At 44.9% G+C, this 21,412-nt stretch overlaps 1 protein-coding gene across 2 annotated transcripts in view; it reads right to left on the bottom strand.

Annotated features, from left to right (window-relative positions):
* GRIA1 (glutamate ionotropic receptor AMPA type subunit 1) overlaps positions 1-21,412 on the bottom strand; it is a 306,294-nt gene that overhangs the window by 34,300 nt on the left and 250,582 nt on the right. For both annotated transcript variants that reach the window (XM_029218125.1, XM_029218124.1), the window contains exons 12-13: positions 11,653-11,851; positions 6,177-6,424 (exon numbers count right to left, since the gene is read on the bottom strand). In XM_029218125.1, coding sequence (XP_029073958.1) covers positions 6,177-6,424; positions 11,653-11,851 — 447 coding nt within the window. The remainder of the gene's footprint in view (positions 1-6,176; positions 6,425-11,652; positions 11,852-21,412) is intronic.

The following is a 21,412-nucleotide window of genomic DNA, read 5'->3' as shown; positions in this document are numbered from 1 at the left end:
TCCTGAAGCAGGAACACAGAAGTCCCAGAAAGCTCTCATAACAGAGTTCTTTCCCAAACTGCCAAGTCTTAAAATAAAGGCTATGACTGATGACAGACATAGAGCCGCTTCTTCCATCTGTCCCCATCTCATTATGATCTGTAACCACATTCATTATCGCCTACCAAAATGACCACAATGGCTTTCTAAATGACCTTCCTGCCTGTGAGCCTCCTCTCTGGTTCTCGTCGCAAACCACTGCCAGCATCATCTTCGGGAGTCTGTCTGATCGTGGTCCCTCCATCAGTGGTCTTCCATGACCTCTACTGACATCAGATAAAAAATAGAGCGACTTTTGAAATCCTTTGCACTGTGACCACAGCCAGTCGCTCTTGCTTATTAATGCATTCTCTAGTTAAAGTGGATTCTTGTTCCTGAAAACAGGCCCTATGATTTCCCACTGCTGTGTTTGTTGTTATTCTGTCCCCTCCATCTGGAGTTCCCTGTCCGTCCTTCTCATCTATCACAGTTTCTTCAGGGCCTAACTTGGATGTCACCTTGGCCTCGAAACTTTTGGAAATCCTCCCATTCAGATGTGGACTGTCCTCTTGAGTGTTCCCGGATCTCTTAGGGCATTGAGCAGAACAGTGGGTATCTGTGTAATACTGCTCATGAGCTGTGCTTGACTGTGCATCATTGAGGGGCTGGGATCGCTTCCCTCTCACCACTGCCCCCTGAAGTGCAGCACACAGTCCTTTGTGTGGAGAAGATACATATTTGGAAAGGAATCTGTGAAGCTGCATGCAAAGCCCAGGGAGTGGGTCTTAGACCTGCACCCACTAAGCTGTAGGAGAAGGCTGCACTGTGCTCCTCCTGTCACCTTGGCTCACACGTCTGGCATGGATAAGACACGTGACAGAACACAAACACGTCATGATCACAGGGACCAGAGAAGACGCCGCGGAACCACAGTCACAGTTAAAGACCAGACTTTGACCAATGTCCCGATTAGGGTATAACTCTTAGCAAATCCATTAAACTCCCGATAGACGGTTTGTGAAGGAGAGTCATTAGTTGAGATTTTAACTCAGGCCCACCTGGTGTGGATTCCTTCTTGAATGGGTAAAACAGGGGTCATGCTCCCTTAGTTAGGAAATTTGAATACGTCGTCTCTAACTGAAGGGAGTCTTTATCATAATAAAGAAAAGAGATGTCAGTTCAGACCAGCAGATACATTGAGTTAGCAACAGAAGGGCCAATAGATCACAATTAGTAGATTTACCTATTCCCTTTCCCTAGTGACCGGCATTGGCTGCGTAGGTCTTTATCCACAACCTCAGGGCTTCCGAAACAAAATCCAGCCCCTCACCCAATCCCAAGCATGCAGTGACGGCCAACAAACAGCATCTGTTTCAAAGAAACACCACCTGTCCAAATGGAAAATCAAGCACGGAACCACCTTGCTTCCTGAGTATTTGTTTCCAGAGCAGGAGAGACAAATGCCATTCTGTCACTGCCACAGCCTTTTAATGCTCTGTAGGGACAAGCCTGGCCTCTGCCAAGTAGACTTGGCAAGTTTTAGAGGAACATTTGGGCCTTAGATATCGGCTCTCTGACCTTCTGGGGCAGAGCTGGGTGATCTGCCTTGGAGGAACCTGGACCTTTTTCCAGGCAGGCTGGAAGGGAGCGAATGCCCCACAGGTGTGGTCAGGTCTGGCTTTATGGAGAGTGGTGCAGGGGACTGCCAGGGAGGTCCTTTCTGGCTGTGGGCACTGGCCCTAAGTCTGGAGCACATCTGCCTTGTGAGGGCAGCCAAAGCTCCACCTTTCACAGGGCAGAAGAGAAGTTTGCAAGGTCTGTAGTGTAAAACACTCCTAAAGAGTCTGCAACTTTGTGAATGACTAGACAGTCTTTGAAAAGGTATTTTCTACAATTCTAAATAATCTGAAGACAACATTGATTTCCTCTGCCGTATCCTCTTTAAGCACACTTAAGCCCCTTTTCATTGGGGAACAGAGGTATCATGTCCTACTCCTTCACTCTTCTCCTCATTTTCCACCTCTGTCATGCAGAATGGTTTGCTGGGATCAGATCAGTGAATCTAAGATTGTTGCATCAGGCACATGTGTCTGTGGCATTTGGCCTGCCATGACTCTTTGGTGTTTGACCATGACTTGGGGAGTCAGCATCATCTGGGGCATGTGAGACAGAGACCTGAAGGAAGCCGGGCTGGACTGTGGGCGTGCATGTGTGGTTACTCATATTTTCTGTAACCATTTTGCAATGATATGTTTCATGGGACCGCTACACTGCTGGTTGCTAGAATGACTCCTTTTATTGCTGAGATGAGAAGTAGGCGAAGAGGGACTTTCCCAGGCCAGAAACCCAAGGCTCTCTTAGGATGAGCGTTGCTCTTCTGTTTTCGAGTCAGGGAGCCCCATGGCTCTCATAAAGGTTGCCAATGGAGAGAAAGGAGCACTGGGAGAGAGCTGGGGCCATGTGGGCTCCATTTAGGTATTCTTTTTTTTTTTGCGGTACGCGGGCCTCTCACTGTTGTGGCCCCTCCCGTTGCGGAGCACAGGCTCAGAGGCCATGGCTCACGGGCCCAGCTGCTCCGCGGCAAGTGGGATCTTCCCGGACCGGGGCATGAACCTGTGTCCCCTGCATCGGCAGGCGGACTCCCAACCACTGCGCCACCAGGGAAGCCCCATTTAGGTATTCTTGACTTGCACATCAACCATCTGTGATCTTATCTGGAAGATGTTCCTTTTCATGTCTCTTTCCCTTTCTCTTTCTTTCTCAAAATGAGTAAATGACGTGTTATGTCTCATAGAGATGTAAGCAATAGAATTAGGTATTTATTTATTATAGAGTTGAACTATTTTCAATATTTATGCCAGAAAGAATCTTGGGGCATGCAAAACCCATAAAGGCAGTGTTACTGCTCAAAGAAATGGTGCATTAAAGAAGAAGGGCATTAAAGTGAGCATTCACTATCACCTTTTGCCTTCAGAGTGGTGAGTGGATGCCCTGGGCTCCAAAATTCTGCATTTAAAATTTTTGAGTTGACGGTGATTGTTTGCCCAGTTAAATAGGTGCTGGGAACCTGGCATAAGTTCAGTCTCCTGCCTTTCACAGTGTTGTCAGTCATAATGCCCAGCCCAGAGAGTAAGTACATCCACGGGCTCTGGAGTCAGACTGACTGGGCTTGAAATCTGGCTCCTTTATTAGCTGTGTCCACCTGGTCAAGTAACTTAATTCTGTGCCACCGTTTCCTCATCTGTAAAATGGGGATAATGGTACTTCATAGGGAAATTAAGAGGATAATATGAAACACTGCACATAGCACAGCGTGTGGCATGTGGTAGGCAGTCACTCAATGGTAGCTTTTATTGTAGTGGGAAGTAATTTGAGTCCCAGATGACCGGAGATTTACGTTCACATTACTGAGTTTGTCACCATGTTCCAGGCACCCATGGATAGGGTAGGGTGGTAGAAGTAATGTATTGAGTGGGCAAATCGTGTCACCTTCTGTACCCTTTTTTTTTTGTTTTCAACTTTGCATCCAAATATTTAGATCAAATGATGTCCCTGACCCATAAAGCCTTCATTAATTGTAATACTGCAGCAGCATTGGTGTTCCTGGACCTATAAGAACTCATTCTCTACTTTGGGCCTTTCTAGGGTGATGTTCTATAAGTACCTAAAAGTTTCTTTTCTTGCCAAGCACTATCCTCTGAATCCCCTTTGAACTTTGCCTAAACTTGTACAAAGAGATTTTTAAGTTCTTGCAGACAAAAATGCATGATTAATAAATACTGGGCCATTTGGTTTCCCTTTATTAGGTCACATACAATTATTTTTACACTCCTACAGATATCGTTATTTTCTGATATTTGGACAGTTGCTTACAATTCTTCAATGTATTTTCATTGTTCTTCAAATAAGGACAAAAATCCTTTACAAAATCTGTCTGCATTTCATTATTCTCCAATCGTAGCTTAACTTTTTCTCCTCTTTATTACCCGTGCTCCAGGAGTACTTAGCTTCTTTTAGTTTATCAACTGTACCATGATTTCTTGCCTTAGAGTCTCTGCACGTTCTGTTCCCTCTGCCTGGACTGTTCTTCTCTTCCTCTCCCCTCACTATACTTAGTTAACTCCTGTTAATCTGTCATATTTCAGCTTGGGAAAAAAAGCATCCTTGGAAAAGTCTTCTCAGCCACATCCTACCTACCCTGCACACCAGTTGGACCTTGTTATCTCTGCGTGTATTTGAGATCTTCTCTGTGTCTTTATTGTTCTGCAGTTTCAGTTGAATCAGCTGCTGACTTTCATCTGTTTATCCTGCTTGGGACTCATAATTTTTGAATCTGAGTATTCATGTTATCCATAAATTTTGGAAAATTCCCTTCATATATTACCTCTGCTTCATCCTCTCTTGTCTCCATATGGAACTTAAAGAAGACGCACCTGTCATTTTTTTCTGTCTCATGTCTCTTAGCCTCTTTGGTATATTTTCTATCTTTTTATCTCTCTGTGTGATATTCTAGGGAATCTTCTCCTATTTTTTTCCAGTGCACTAATTTTCTCTTCAACTCTGTCTGATTTGCTGTTTAACTCTTTTAAAATTGAGATTCTATATTAATGACTACATTTTTTTTTCACTTCTGTGAGTCCTAATTGATACTTTTCCAAATACGTCTTATCTTTTATGATAGTGTCTTTTTCTTTTAAAAGTATTTTTGATTACTTTTATGTTTTTACTTGTACTTCTGATTCTTGCTCATGTATGTTGTCACATAATTTATAACTTTGCCTTGCTTAGGGCAGACCCGGAATAATTAGTTCATGCTATTTACTATGGTTTTGGTTTCCTTTTCCCTTTTTGACCTAGAGATTTCTTAACTTGCATTTAAAAGTGTATTTGTTGTATCTTTCTCCAGCATATCTAGGTGTTTAATAGTGGGGGTTTTATTCTGCCAAATTGCTGGAAGTAGGTGTCCTCTAGGTCCCCTTTTGTAGACTATCATAATTGTCATGAACCATTAAACAATAACCATCTGTTTAATGCCTTTCTTCCCTGCAAGAATGTAGTTCCATGGGACCCGGACTATGTATGTCTTACCCCCAAACTGTAGCTCCAGCTCCTAGCCTAGTGCCTAGAATGTTGTAGGGATCAATATTATTGGAATAAATGAATGAAGTGGAGGCAGAGGTGGCTCTGGATGTCATGTCAAAATGGGTTAGGAGCCTCTCTCCATCTTTTTACAGCCTTTTAAAACAGTCTCACCTTTCCTTGAATGCTACCCTTCCCTAAAGTGATTTAATCACTCTGTAATTGACACAATGTCTTACAGGTGACTTTACACTATTGCTTTCGTTTACCTTCTATATAGATTATTCCATTTGAACTTAAAACCACTTTGGACCTAGGAAAGGATGAGATGGTTATGCTCTCTTTATAGATGAGGATACTGAAGGTCGGAAGATGATATGTCTCACCTTTTGTAAGACAGTCAGTAGTAAACCCCAGAGTTAAATCTAGGTGTTTTGACTTTAGTTTTACAGGACTCTGCCTTAGCTGTTTGGAATGTATACCAGAGCTTCTTTATGTGAAAATAAAGTCCACTTTGCTTTTTTACTTAAATACCTGTTTCTTGCTAAAGATATCAGCATCTAGGAAAGAATGGGTGCTACCACTCGCTTGGTGCTGTTTTGATTTCCACAGCTAGAATCTCAGGACTCAAATGACTTGATTTTTCATTTGGACCATGTACTTGCTTCTTTGGAGGCAAACATTACAAACCACCTTCTGTCAAAGAATCCAGGTTGCTCGAGAGCCCTGTTCGTGGCCTAGTTGGATGTGGAGGTGTCTGGTAAAGGATGGTGTGTTACAGATCACACAACAGAAACACAAGGTTCATCAGTGTTTACCACTTGGAGGGGTAAGGCGAGGCGTGGGAAGGGGACACATGGGCAGCGACAATCAGAGCAAGCTGAGGCCCCCGGGTCAAGTTCCAACCTCAGGGCTGAAGATCTTGGGTGGCTGGAATCTCCCAGGCCCACAGGTGTCTAAGAAGAGACCTCTTGACAGCTCCCACTGTGGCCCTGGAGCCATGTGGCAGGCACAGCAGCTTCCTTTCTGAGGTAGGGAGGGGAGAGGGAGTACCAAGGAAGCAGATCTTGGCTACTTACCTTAGGGCGGACCCCTTGGGCGTCGCAATGCCATAGCCTTTGGAATCCAAGTTACCTCCCACTTTCATGGTGTCACAGGGTTTCCGCTGCTCAATATACTCATTCATGGTGGACTCTAGAAGGTAGGCGTATTTGCCTTTGGATTTCCTTACTCGGATCATCCCCTCCTCCGTGGTCCGCACAAACACGGATGGTTCTGCTGACTTCATGTACGTCCACATCTTCTCAAACACGGCGATTTTAGACCTCTGGCAGGGGACAGGAATGAAGCTGGAATTAAGCGCTGGCTGTGCATGGTGGCATGGAGGTCGGCCCACACACAATAATGAAGAGCCAAGTGTGGCTTGATCACACATTCATGAGCGAGATTAGCTCAGGAAGAAACAAATTATCGGTGATTGCAAAATAAGAGGCTCTAATTAGTACCAGTAGGCTTCAAAGTACAAATATCTTGCAAATACAGAATGAATAGGAGAACTCAGAATCTTTTAATTACTGCTGAATAGTTGTAGCCCTCTTAAATATGGGGAGAGTTAAGAAACTGGGGCTCTGACTTTTCAAGACATCATAGGACCTATTTGTTGTTCAATAAGGTCACATTCACAAAGCCCTGAAGAAGTGGAGAGCTGACAATATAGGTGGAGTCTGCTTTCATCGTTAAAGGACAACACTAAAGAATTTCTAATAGATCATAGGTGCCAAGTTCCAGTCATCCCGTATTGCAAGACTGGCCCTCAGAATGCAAATTGTTGTCTGATAAAGTTAATAACTTGGGACTTAATACTGTATTCTGCTTACATTTCAAAAACCTCTACCTCCAGCCAAGCTGCTTTCCTCATTTCCTCCTGAACTCATTTTGGGCCTTCCTTCCTTTGTGACTTTGCCTCATTTGTTCACTCCCCTGGATATGTTGGTTCTCTCCAGCCATATCCTACTCAGCATCTCACAGATCAGAACAAATCCTGTGCATTCTGAGACTATCTCGGTTCCGAGGACAGTAGTTCTCAAACTCTAGTGGGCACCAGAATCATGTATGGAGACTGCAAATATGCAGACCCCCTGGCTCTAAACCTAGAGATTCTGATTCAGCAGGTGTTGGATGGAGCCTAGAATAAATCTTTTTCAGAAGTTCCCTAGGTGATTCATCTGTATGGTCTGTGTGGCCCTCACTTTAGAAGGAATATTGTGAGGATTGATGTTCCTCTAGGACACATTGTCCAGGCACTCACTGCATGTCCAAGCTAGACTTTTAGGATTGAGAGCCATTCACACTTGGGCTTAGGTCTCAAGTTTGTGAACACTACCTGAGGGTAGGGGACGTCTTCCCTTCTTTGGGTCCTGCACAGAGTCTAACCTTGCATCTATCTAGTAGGTTCTTAGTTAGGGCCCATGGTCTAGGACCACAAATCCACCCTCTCACATGTGATGCTCTTCCTAAAAAGCATCCTTTCCCCAACAGGTAGATGTATTTTAGGGCTACTGGTATCTGGCATTTGAAAATGCTTTGTAAATGGACAAGTGTTAAACTCATGTAAGGGACTATTTTTTTAAAGACAGTTACTACTAGAGTTAGGCCACCTATGTAATCTAGTGGTTGATATATAGATTACAGATTTCTTTAGTATAAAATTATCATTATACATGCAATATGTCATTATTCTTTGCACACAATATCAGGTTTATTTTCTTGATATCAACAAGCATTGGTAAAATATTGATATGCAGTTAGCTTGTTGCTTGAGCCAATAAAGATATTTGGACCCAGAAAAACTCTAGGTCTCAAGGAAAAATGAATGGAGATCGTTACTGAGAATGTCAGGGAAGCGTTCCCTAGAGTGAATTGTAAGATAGTCTATAATTAGATAAATGAGATGATTTGTTTCACTAGATGGTTTACAATCTGGGAAGGACACTGGCCTGGGGGTGAGGAACCCTGGGTGGTAGTCTTGGTTCTATTGCTAACTTTCCTCATTTGTTCTATAAGGAGTTTGGACATGGTAACCTTTACGTTCCTTGCTAGCTTGAAATATTTGGTTCTTTACGTGAATATTTATCATTCAAGCAACAGTGTCCAGGTGAGGAAAAAAAAAAAAAAGAAAGGAGAAAAGGGAGGGAGGATTATCAAAGTTAGGAAAAGAAATATCCGAGAGCAATCGTAGCATCTACAACGTATTGAATATTCTCTCACAGGAAACAGGAAAATAGATAAATTCAGCTGTGACCAGATTTGCGGATCATCTTCCAGGCACAAAACCAGCAAGACACGCAGCAGGGCAATTGCAAGATGCAATGTGACCTGGCAGGATGCTCACAGCGGGGGAACACTGGGCTGCTGACAGGCAGAGCTGCAGAGCGCTCTGGGCCACAGTATGCAGAAAATTAATATGTCCTCTCAGCCTCACCCCAGTGCCCCCAATGCCGAGGCTGCGCTCACAGTCGCTTAGAGTAGAACTATCAGGAAAATGTCATCTCCAGGAATGCGAAGGCAATGCGAGTGGCAGGGAGGATTGGAAACAGGCTTGGGGTATTTGTTCTTGGACCTCTCTCCTCACCCGCAGCTCCCACAGCCCTTCACACATCTTAATTAAACTGTCGGTGGAGGATGAAGTGACTCTGGGTTGGGGCTGCCGAGAAGCTCTGGGCTGTCACGGGCACGAAAAGCCAGACTGTTCAGAAGTAGAATTCTTGTTGCCCTGTTCCCTCCTTCTGCCTTATGGGGGTGGTAGGTGACCTTGTCTCCCCACCCACCAAGGTCCTGGTGGGATAATTCTCAAGGTCAGCGTCACAGAGATGGAAGGGCTCACAGGACACATCGGGTCAGCAGCACTCTTTTTTTTTTTTTTTTTTTTTTTACACGTGAAGAAACCGAGGCCTACAATGTGGCAATGAACTGTCCAAGTCAGGTAGCTTGTTAGTGGCAGAGCCAGGAGGAGTAAAACCTCATCTCCTGATTGCACCCCTAGTACCTTTACACTACAACTAGCTGTCTCCCTCGTTTTATGCTTTATGTTTTACTGGCTGCAGGACTCTGGGCAAGTAACATAACCTTTCTGAGCCTCAGTATTTCTCTCCTGACAATGGCGATAATATGTACTCACTACACAGTGTCGCCATGGAGATTATATGAGGATAGAACACTTTAAAGTGGTAAAGGGCATACCCCAATGCCTGGCACGTAGTAGGTGTTCCGTAAGTGGTGCAATTACTACTAATAATTATGACTTTTCTTCTGGTTGGACTTTAGGGTAGAAATGCCCAATACATGTTTGGCTTGGTACCAGTTTCCCTTCCTATATACATGGCAGACATTGATAGCAATTAAAGGATTCTTTCATACTGAGCCCGATGTGACCTCAGAATCCCTCTTAACATAGAACTCCAGGCAAGCACTCTTGACCAATCAGAGTGAACTGTTGATACAACCTATTTGCCTAGTCTAATGAAGTAAGCCTGGCTAGGGCACAGAGCTTGTCGAATATGCACTGCCTTGGTTCTAAATGCCTAGCACAGTGCTCTGGACAAGAGATAGTAATATGTGTAATTCCATAGTTATTAACAGAACGTGGAAGTCTTAAGTCTTAGCTGTGCCTCTGAATTAGCTAGGACATGCACATTTTCTTCTTTGGACCTCACTTTCTGCAACTACAAGACTGGAGCGTTAGACTGGATTTGTCTATGGGCCTATCTAGTAACTTGAGCGATCTTTAAAAAAAAAATTATTAATGACACCATCCATTAGGACAGTGTGGTTCAGTGCAAGAATATTTGGGTCGGAATGAGGAAATTCAGATTTTGTACCCCTCCTCGACACTTGCATCATGAATTCCCTGCATCTCAAATTCTTGCCTGCAACGTGGACACACAACCCCTGTTCTGCCTTAGGTCACAGGTGAAACATAAAGGAGACCATGGATGGGAAGGGGCTTCGGGGGCTGTAACATGCGAATGTACCGGGGTGGAGATCATGGGTATATAATGAGTGGACAGATTGGGTGGTTCCCCGACTGCATCAGCAGGGCCTGGGGCATAGAACTGGCTTTATGGACAAATATCAGGCATCTCCTTCATACTCTGGTTACAGGCTAAAGATGTCAGAGAATTGTAACAAGATTACAAGTGCTTTTTCTACTAATTGGTTGGGTTAGCCTAAGCAAGTCATGTTTCTTTCTAAAATGACGACTCTGACCAGGTGACCCCTAAGTTACCTTCTTGCTCCAATATGTTGAAAATGAATGATTTTAGTCTTGGAACCTCCATCAGCCATGGTTAGGACTTTGGTCCCTCTTCTGCCTGTCATACAGAACGCAGAGCCCACGATCAAGAGGCTGTGCACAGCACCCTGTGGGTTCACTCAGAGTCTGGGGTTTGCTCCATGAAGTTGCAGTGAGAACCCAGTGGGTCCGCATAGGATCCCCACCCTCTTGCCCGAGGCGATGCAGAGGCTAGCTCTGTATTCTCCTCCTCCTCCTTATTGGCTGTGTGACCTTGGGCAGTTATTTTTACCTCTCTGAGCTTCCTTTGTAAAATGGGGATAACAAATCCCCAACTCGCCTCTGATGAGAGGATGAAATAAGTCATGAATCCTGTGTGCTTCTTAGCACAGGGCCCAGTTCATAGTATGTGCTGAGGAAGTGGTAGCAATTGTTTATTATTTTTATTTGATTAATATATGGTAACTCCCTGTGCTAAACATTTCCAAAGTCCAGGGAACTACAGGTTTTCTTGCTTTGGAGCATTTGTTCAAGTTGTTCCTTTTGCCTAGAATGTAATTAGCGTACCCTGATCTAACTTGGTTTCATGATGTCTAGAGATGTTTACAGGTCTATCCTTTGTGGCCATAATCCCTCCCTACCCCTCCTTCAGGATGGCTCTCAATTGCCTACACCCTCCGAAGCCCTAATGGGAAATGGAGCCCCCATTCATTGTTCTTTGTTTCCTTGTATTTTAGATGTCCATCTCTTTTCATCTCATAATGACTCTTGGAGGTTGACATTATTTTCCTCATTTTGCCTCTAGCCACAAGACTTCTCCACCACCTCCACTCCCACTTCACATTTTCTGTATCTCCTGGCACTATTTAATAGACCGCCTATTCCAGTCATTATTTCCCATATAACATCTCCTTATTCATCAAAGTCTCCAAGGAGGGGACACAAAGGGCATCAGGTTGGGACCTTGTTCCTCGCTGTTCCTAATCAATTACTAATAAGGCTGAAGGTGCTTATAGGAGCAGGAAGGGAATTATATGTCATATCCTTTGCAACCCTCGGAGAACTTGGCACAGACTGGTATACATAAAGGGTCTAATTCAATGCAAGAGCTTTGAAGTTTCCACGAAAGCTGAGAAATGTCTCAGTTTCCCTGACTTACGCTCAGTTAAGCAGCCGCCTATAATCTCATGCTAGTGAGAAGGACATTTTACTGACAGTAGTGGTTCCCTTTTGTGGAAGTGCCCTGGGACAAGGGATGTCCCTACCCTGAAGAACTCCTTCGTGGATCCCGCTTCTAGGGTCCCGTAAGCGATTTCTGTCTGCTTCGCTAGGTCCTCGGCACTCTCAATGGGAGATACCATCCTCTCCACGGTCAGGAAGGCGGCCAGGTTGGCTGTGTAGGAGGAGATGATGATCAAGGTGAAGAACCACCAGACGCCGCCAACGATGCGGCCGGACAGGGACCTGCAGCCCAAAGGGAAGAGGTGTCAGAAGCACAGAATCAATTACAGAAGACTGTGGGGAGGGGCCGAGGGCCAGCCCCAGCCCATCAGCAGAGCTGTCAAGCCCTCTTGCACCCTTCTCTTCTGTCAGCAGGGTGTGAGAATCCAAACGTCAGAGTCTCCTGTGCATTTTCCTTCCTTACTGTGGATAAGGACCTGTGGGGTTGCCATCCTTCATGGGTGAGACTGCCCTGCAGGTACATCTTCACGCTCACTCTCACACATACATACACATCGAGACACGAGACACATGCCAGCAAAGACACAGATATGTCAACATTTGCCCGCAAAAATCACAAACGTGTATAAACGTCCTGTTACAAGCAGTTGCATATATGCCAAATGCATGTGCGTACATATATAAACGCAATGCATCTACACAGATGTTGCACACATTTGATTATGTCCAGAAATGTTTCCAGACTGCCTTCTCGCCACTGCCCTCCTGGCTGGCAAAGGCCGCCAAAATGATGGATTAGAAGGAAGGGAAGGGAGAACATTTTGGAAATAAAGACGACACTAGCACTCCATCCAGCCACCTTGGGGAATGTCACTGTTGAGTGCAGGCACGGTTCTCCTCCTTATCAAAGAGAAAGAGAATTTGGCTGAAATAAAAGACAAAGGACAGTCTGATCTGGATCAAAATGGCAAATATGACAATCATATGTGAGACAAGAAACTTATCCTTGATTTTTGGGTCCTGTTCTCTCTCATGCCCAAAACTGTGAAGAGAAACGTGACCAGCCAAGAGTTCCACTGTGATTGTTTGGATTTGGCTAGGAGACTTCAAGTCCGGGGCTTCCCAAAGATGTTACCAATGATGTAGATATTATATGGGGTGATTTTATGTGGTGGCTAGACATGGCATCGGGCCATACTCAATGAGATAGTGGTAAAGTTATTTGCATTCCATTACTCCTTCCATGCTGCTCAGTTTATTAAGGAAGTGTCATCCTGGAGCTGCTGTGCCCTTAAGCCCTTTATAACATGTGCTCCGACAGCCTCAAGCTCAGAGGTGACAACGCCTAACTAGAACCTCATGCTTGACATCGAGAGCAATCACCAATCCAAACCGTGAGTTTTATGGATAAGGAAACTCAAGAGTCCCAGATCCTACTGACTTGGGAGCAACACCCAGGCCTGCCGGCTTGCTTGATTGTTGAGACTTTGTCAGCCCTCTGTGTGTTATTCCCATGTTCCTGTCTGTCCTACTTTGTTTCGGTTTCTGAGAGACTCCTTTTCACTTCAGGCAGACAATGCTCACCCCAAGAAATCCAACGAATACTTGTTATTGCTTGCTATATAGAAAACACTGTTCCTAGATGCTTCACAGGAAGGGGGAAATAAGAGGAGACTTGTTCAAAGGAATGAGAACAGGAGAGTGCAACAAAACGATGTCCTTTGAAGAACAGCTTCAGGAAGAGGGGAGACTCTACAGGAAGAAAAGGCTTGGAGAGATATGTTCACTGAAGGTCTGATGTGAGGCTTGTGTCTTGTGACCTGAGTGAGGCGCATTTGGCAGAAGTTGCAGGAAACGGATGCTATCTAAATAGGAGGAAGATATTTTTGATGGGCAGGGTAGTACAACAGTGTCTATCCTGGGGATGAGAGTGAGTGTCCCTATTTCTGAAGATGTTCAAGTGATAAACTATTCATAGCGATGTTGTACTTGGTGCCTACCCTTGGTCCTCCAGGGTACTAAGCGCTGGGGACACAATAATAAGCCAGACAGAGGAAAGGCCAAGCATCACGTGGGACCAGAGACCAACTGCTTCCTCTTAACACTCCTCCCATCTCTGAGACTGTGTGATTGGAAATCGTACATAAGTAGATCAGGATGCATGGCTTCCATTGGTAAGTCAAGCAAGATGTGGTACATAGAGGCAAAATCATTTTCCCAGTGCCCCAGGACTAATACACAGTTATACTCGAGATCGCACCAGTCTTCTGATAACTAGTCCAGTGCTCTGTTCACCTTAAGAGACAGCAGACACAAGTGTCCAGGCCCGTGTGAGGATGCTGCTGCTTTTCCAAATCTGGATGATCACAGTGGCATCTGACCTGGACTTCTTGCCTCCATTCAACCCCCCTACCCCCCATCCTCCCACTCCTCTGCCGAATCAGTTCTCGACAAGGGAGCCTGCATGATCTTTTGGAAAACGTTGATTACATCTTGTTTCTTCGTTGCTTAAAACCCATCAAGGCCCTCCTCTTACACTTGGAATAAGATTCAACTCCTTGGCCCGCTCTCCAGTGCTGTCCCACAACGTGGATTCTGTAACTCTGGTCACTCTGGAATTTGTTTGATCCTTTATACTCAGAAGGCTCTCACCCTTATCACATGCTGCTCTCTCCCGTGATCAATCCATCAACCCTGTTCGTCCTTCAGACCTCATCCTAGTCATCACTCTTTCAGCATTCAAGCACATGACTCTCAGAGCCCTGTGCAGCTCACATTGCAGCTGGTGTCTGACATCTATTTGTGTGACTGACTGTCAGGTGAACCCCTAGACCACACGCACTGTGAGATGTGCCATGTTGGAGCTCTAGCACCCAGCGCAGAGTTAGCCTCAGTAACAAGCGAATGCACAGATGCCACCTCTTTTAGAACCTGATGGTTACATTCACATTAGTTTCTAGAGCCCAGGAATAAATTTCAGGGCCAGGAGAATTCTAACCTGCTGTGGTTCAGGATGTCTGGAGTCATGGTTTCAAACTGTGTGTTCAGGATAGCAACATTACGTGAACCGAGAGACCCAGCTGAAGTATCCCAACTTGGGGATCTATCTGTTGAAGCTCAAAGGCCTCCCAAGAAAGGTCCAGGCTTATGGGTCCTTTTTCCTGTTCTTTAGTATTTATTTGCTGGATGTTGAGAGGAGCTTACCCTGCATGGTATTCCCTACATCCCTGCCTACTTAATGAAGATAGCAAAGAAAAATTCTTCTGCTTCACAGCCAGCAGAATAACTGTCATTGTGGAATAACTGGAGGGCTGGGGAATAGGCTCTTCAAAATGGGACATGATTCCAATGCTTCATTTGTATCCAATTTGTAGTATGGAACTTGAGTGTGAGTGAACCCCCTCCTTCAGTTCAGACCTGGCACAGGCAAAGCTGGGCCTCTACCTAAGAACTCTGTATTTTCCCAGCTCCATCCCAGAGGCAGCCCTTCACTTACAGCCCCACAGCCTTGGTAAACTGCCTGTCTAGCTGGGCCTCAGTCTTCCACTTCTGTTTAATGGGTGAGACTAACCCTACTTCATGGTGAGAAACCAAAACTTTCAGACCTAGAAAAACTCTTAGTCCATTCTTTTCCTTTAATGGATACAAGCTATCGAAACTAAAATGGTAGAGGGGAAAGTACAAGCTATCGAAACTAAAATGGTGGAGGGGAAAGTACTTTGAAAAGTGCTGTTGAAACAGAAGACATTATTTTTATGATGATGATGATCCCCCCAGGGGGTCACAGGGCAAAGCATCACTTTTCTCCGTAGGGATGGCACAGCTGTAATCTGAACCCCTTAAAGGTCTGCCTAGTCACCTGAATTTTATTGGTCTCATAACTTGGCATAGCTCTTCCCCAAACTCCCTAGGTGATCAAGGAAACCCTTATGTTCCTCCAGAATGGGCCACAATTTATGTGGCTTGTGGGACCTTTATCATACTTGAACTTGATTCATAGCTCTGTGAAGTGGATGGGAGAGGGATGAATGCCCCCATGTGGCAGATGCAAGAACTGAAGGTAAGAGATGTAAAAGGACTTGCCCATGGTCACACAGTGAGGCACTGGCAGAGCTGGGATTAGGACCCAGGACTTCATATTTCCTGTCCAGCACTCCAGCCACTGCAGAGCATTCCCCCTTTCACCAACTTCTGATTCGTCCATAGATGGACATGGACTTCCTCACCCCATGACGGTTCATGATGTTGGATCACAGCCAACACTCACCTTTCTTTTTTTTTGTCTTTGGGACTATTTTGATTGATTGATCAATTGATTTTTATTGAGGTATAGTTGATTTACAATGTATTAATTTCTGCTGTACAGCAAAGTGATTCAGTTATACATATATATACATTCTTTTTTTAAAAAAATCTTTATTTATTTATTTTTGGCTGTGTTGGGTCTTCGTTTCTGTGCGAGGGCTTTCTCTAGTTGTGGCAAGCGGGGGCCACTCTTCATCACGGTGCGTGGGCCTCTCACTATCGCGGCCTCTCTTGTTGCGGAGCACAGGCTCCAGACGTGCAGGCTCAGTAGTTGTGGCTCATGGACCTAGTTGCTTCGCGGCATGTGGGATCTTCCCAGACCAGGGCTCGAACCCATGTCCCCTGCATTGGCAGGCAGATTCTCAACCACTGTGCCACCAGGGAAGCCCCCATTCTTTTTTTATATTCTTTTCCATTATGGTTTATCACAGGATACTGAGTATAGTTCACTGTGCTATACAGTAGGACCTTGTTGTTTATCCGTTCTATATATAAAAGCTTACATCTGCTAACCCCAACCTCCCACTCCATCCCTCCCCCAACCCCCTCCCCCTCCCCCTTGGCAACCACAACTCCATCCTCTATGTCTGTGAGTCTTTTTCTATTTCATAGATAGGTTCATTTGTGTCATAGTTTAGATTCTGCACATAAGTGATATCATATGGCAGTTGTCTTTCTCTTCCTGACTTACTTCACTTAGTATGATCATCTCTAGTTGCATCCATGTTGCTGCAGATGGCATTATTTCCTTCCTTTTTATGGCTGAGTAATATTCCATTGTGTATATGTGCCACATCTTCTTTATCCATTCCTCTGTTGATGGACATTTAGGTTGTTTCCATGTCTTGGCTATTGTGAATCATGCTGCTCTGAACATAGAGGTGCACGTATCTTTTTGGATTCGAGTTTTGTCTGGATATATGCCCAGGAATACTCACCTTTTGTAATGCTCCCTGGAACCTTTGGGATCCACACAAAGCCGTTTAGCCACCAACATCTCCACAGAATTAGAAACCTGTTTGCATTTGTTTTTCATTGCTGAATAACAAATCACCACAAGTTTAGTGACTTCTAACAGCACTCATTCATTACCTCCTAGTTCTGTAGGTCAGAAGTCTCGGTGAGGGTGTCTAGATTCTCTGCTCAGGGTCTCACCAGGCTGAAATACAGGTGTTGTTTGGGGCTGTGGTTCTCATATGGAGCTCAGGGTCTTCTTTCAGGCTCACTGGTTGTTTGCAGAATTCATCTCCTTGTGGTTGTGGGAACGAGGTCTTCTTTTCTTTGTGGGCTGTCAGCCAGGTGCTGGCTTCGGCTCCCAGAAGCCACCTGCATTCTTTACCATGGGCCCCCGCCACCTTCAAGCAAGACAGACGGTGGCAAATCCCTCTCATTCTTTGAATTTCTCTGACTTCCACTAGCTGGAGAAAATGCTCATCAGATTGGATGACGTCCACCTGGATAATCTGAAAGCCAGCTGGCTTGGGACTTTAACTACATCTGTAAAATCTCTTTACAGGAGTAGCTAGGTTAGTGTTTGGATTACCAAGAGACAGCAATCTTTAGAATTGCATGCACCATACTGATTATTCATTCATTTTACAAGCATTGCTTGTATGGCAGGTACTGTTGGTCACAGGGGAGATAAAAGTGAATACACCACAGCCTTTCCCTTCCAAGGAGAAAGTGGGAAGGCGGTGGGCAAACATGGGCTTTGGTGGTCAGACACCTGATTCTCTGTAAAGTGCTGTGTACGGAGCGTAACGATCACTTAGTAAAGCCATTATCACCATGTTATATCCATATCATAAACAGTCATTATAATATTATGTTAATTATGTGACAAGTAAGAAAGCAGCACTAAGGGAACACAGAAGGGCTTGCTAGTTACTCTGTTGGCAGAGGGGTGGGGAAAAGTTACTGGAGGAGGACAAAGTTGTGCTAGGTTTTGAAGTATGAGTAGGAGACTGCCAAGCAGAACAGGTGCAGGGGTGGGAGGAAGCAAGATGGATAGAAATAAAAAGGAGAAGGTGAGTGGGATATCACCTCCTCTGTAAACTTCCCCACCTTTGCCAGCAGAGCACCAAGCAGCCCCTTCTGTATTCCCGTTACACCACGATCATTCTGCTCTTAGGATTCTAACCACGTTGTTGTGATGATTTAAGATGTCACTGTGATTATCTATGGTATTTATTAACATTGATGATGATGGGTTGAACTAAAACAGAGCCCACAGAAATTGGGAGAAGCAGGATGACTAAAGAGGTGAAGACATCAAAGTGATAGGATTTGGCGATCCACGGGGGCAGAGGCAGTGAGAGAGGGAAATGCTCAAATGCCGGTCCACATCCACCGAGTGAATGCATCCAGACATGGCCTCCGGAGCCAGATGCTGGCCGCTAGATGCTGCTCTCTTCTGGCAAAGGCTGTTTTTTTTTTCTTTGGTTAACGAGACACTAAGCATATCATTAAATGCATAACTTGATGCCAGTAGAAGAGAGTAAAGGTCTGTTTGGACCATCTTTTGGGTTCTGATAGTTAGCATTACCTTTCCTGGTTGTGGATTCGGATTCACCACAGACCTTTAAACGTATACTTCTAATCTCACAGCTTGGATTTGTCTTTCTAGACGAGGGGCCAGCATTCTTTTGTTTTTTGTTTTTTTTCTGTAAAAGGCCGGGTAGTAAATATTTCAGGCTTTGCGGGCCTTATAGTCTCTGCTGTTGTAGTGTGAAAGCAGCCACAGACAGGATATACACACGTGCACGTGGCCGTGTACCAAACAACTTGCATCACAAAAACAGGCAGCAGGCTGGATGTAGCCAGTGGCCTGTAATTTAATGACTCCTTCCCTCAATCCTACTCTGAGTCTGAGAGACCTTGGATCGAAGTGAATACACGACTTAGACATTTTTTATCACCCATCCAGTTGTTAGTACCTGCCCACAACCACCCAGATAAAGTACTGGAATGATTCATTTGCCAGTTACTTTTGTGCTTTCCTCAAGCAGAAGGGAGAAGGCATTGGTTAAGAGAATGGGCTCAGGGGCCACACACGACAGGATAGCATCTCCTGCCTCATTACTTACTGGTTGTATGACATTGGGCAAGTCATTAAAACTCTTGGTGCTTGTTTCTTTACAAAATGGAGTGTTAGTACTCATCTTAAAGGTATTCTTCATAATTAAAAAGAAAAAAAAAATACCAGTGAAGCATGTAGCTCTGTGCCTGGCAGAGAGAGCACTTCTGCCAGGATGGAGATGTGCAGACAGTGTTTGGCGCAATGCCCTGGCTGGAGGTCGGGGAGCAGGTGCTATGGCCGGGGGCCTTCCGAAAAGTAGATACACGGGGCCAGTGTAAGGAGTGGAAAGTTATTAAACAGGAATCAGTTTCTGATCTCACCAATCTCCTCTCCATGACATCTCTGGCAAGGGGTTGGATATGGACATTTCTTCTTTATTTCAAAAGCATGTCCTGTCATCCCCAAGAGGAGGGAGACAGAAGGGGCACCTCCTGTGTGCCTTCATTCAGCTGAGCTCGAGAGGCCACTGAGCTCAACCTGTTTCCCTTGGTCATCTGCTTCAAATGGCTATTTTTAAAACGTAATGGAAACAGAGGCATGAAGGCAGAGGCTCAGATGGTCCGTCTCTAAATTACGGGGAGAAAAAAAGGTCCATCTTGACTAGTTACTCAGCTGAGCCATGTTCAGAGAGAGAGGCTCACTTGGTATCGGGCATCAAGGTTCTCAGACTGGGGTAAATAGCTCCGGCCAGACGCAACGATTGCACTGATGAGGCACTTCATCCGAGATGCTGTGTCTGGGTGGCAAAGCATTCCACTTTCACCAGCTGCAAATCACTCAGCGCTTCCCTGGCAGAGTAGGAGTGAGGCATGTTAATTGCCCAGCTGCTGGTCACTGTGTTCCAGTCCCGCAGGAGGGGGCGGGCCCTGGACTCCTGTGCTGAGTCTCAGGGTGGGGAACTTGGGGGTTGGACAACAAGCTCCAAGGAAAGCCCGGCCCTCTGTAAGCTAGTGTGCACTGTTGTAGAATTTGCAGAGCTATGTTTCAAAGAGGGATGGTTTTATGTTCCTATTATTTTCCATTTAGGTAAGCTATGGGAGTGTAGCGTGGGCACAGTTTGCAAAAGAATGAAGATCAGTTCGTTCATTTTTAAAAATTTACTAATTCTTTGGTCCACTCTCTAAGCTTCAGTCTCCATATCTGAAGATGGAGATACTGAATTCCATGTCATGAACTGTGAGACTCTGATGAGCAGGTCATGTTTTGCATCTAGCACAGATACAGCAGGACTCAAGATGTCACCTGTAGTGATGCTGCGGCTGCTATGATGATGACGGTGGTGGTGGTGGTAGAGATGATGATGATTTCTTCTGGAAGCACTCCACTTCGCTTCTAGGCGCCATACTCTCCTCAGTGTCCACCTACTTTGCAGGTTGGTCCTGCTTAGTGTCCTTTGCTGGTTCTTCCTTTCTGCTTAAGTCTTAAGTTATTGTTGTGTGCAGAACTCAGGCCTTAGCCCTCTTCCCATCCCTGTCTACCATCTTTCCATAGATGATCTCTTCCAAGCCCATGACCTTTATATACACAGATGCTAAGAACTCCTAAATTTCAACCTCCAGTCCTTCTCCTGAACAGGAATTAGTCTTCTCCATCTTCCTCATTTCAGGAAATGGCACCACTGTCCCCACTGCTGTTCAAACCAGAGGCCAGGTCGACAGTGCTGACTTATCTTTTTCCCTCACCTTCACCTCCAGTCCATCAAATCCAATCATCCCCCATAGTCAGTGGTAACGTTCTAGATACTAGATATTAGCATCGCATTTCCTTGCTTCTTCTCTTGACCTTTTACAACCCACGTCCACACAATAGGCAGAGGGACCGTTTAAAACTGTAAGTAGGATCACGTTGTTCCTCACTCCACTTAAAGTCTGTCACACTTAGAAAATAAAATCCAAATGCCTTGCTGAGGTCCACCTGATCTGGCTCACCTTTAATCTCATCTGGTACCATCTTCACTGCCATGGCTCTGCTGCAGCCTCATTGGCTTTGTTGCAGTTCCTAGAACACACCAAAGTCTTTCCCACCTTAGGACACTTGCAATTGTTCCCTCTGCCTGGAACTTACTTCCCTGAAATTGTCCCAAACCTCCCTCCATGTACCCTTCAGGTTTCTGCTCAAACATCATCTCCTCAGGTACACCTCTTCAAGTATTGTCTCTGTTCTCCATCTCTCTCATCTTACCCTGTTTTTTTTCATAACATTTATCAAAGTCTAATGTGATCTTTAGATAATCATATACTTATTGATTTGTTTATTCATTATTACCTGTCTCCTTCCACTAAAATGGAAGTTCAGAGAGGGAAGGGGTCTTTGTCATTCACTGCTATATCCCTGGCACCTAGCAGAGTGCCTGGCACATAGTAGGTGCTCATTGGACATAGGCTGACTAAATGAATGATTACACAATGTTTATTGAGTACTGACCACCTACCAAGCCTGATGAGAAATACTTAAAAAAG

Source organism: Monodon monoceros, unplaced genomic scaffold (genome assembly GCF_005190385.1).
Source record: "Monodon monoceros isolate NGI ecotype Baffin Bay Population unplaced genomic scaffold, NGI_Narwhal_1 Super_Scaffold_12, whole genome shotgun sequence".
Taxonomy (NCBI): Eukaryota; Metazoa; Chordata; class Mammalia; order Artiodactyla; family Monodontidae; genus Monodon; species Monodon monoceros.
This window is presented reverse-complemented; position numbering and strand designations above follow the sequence as displayed.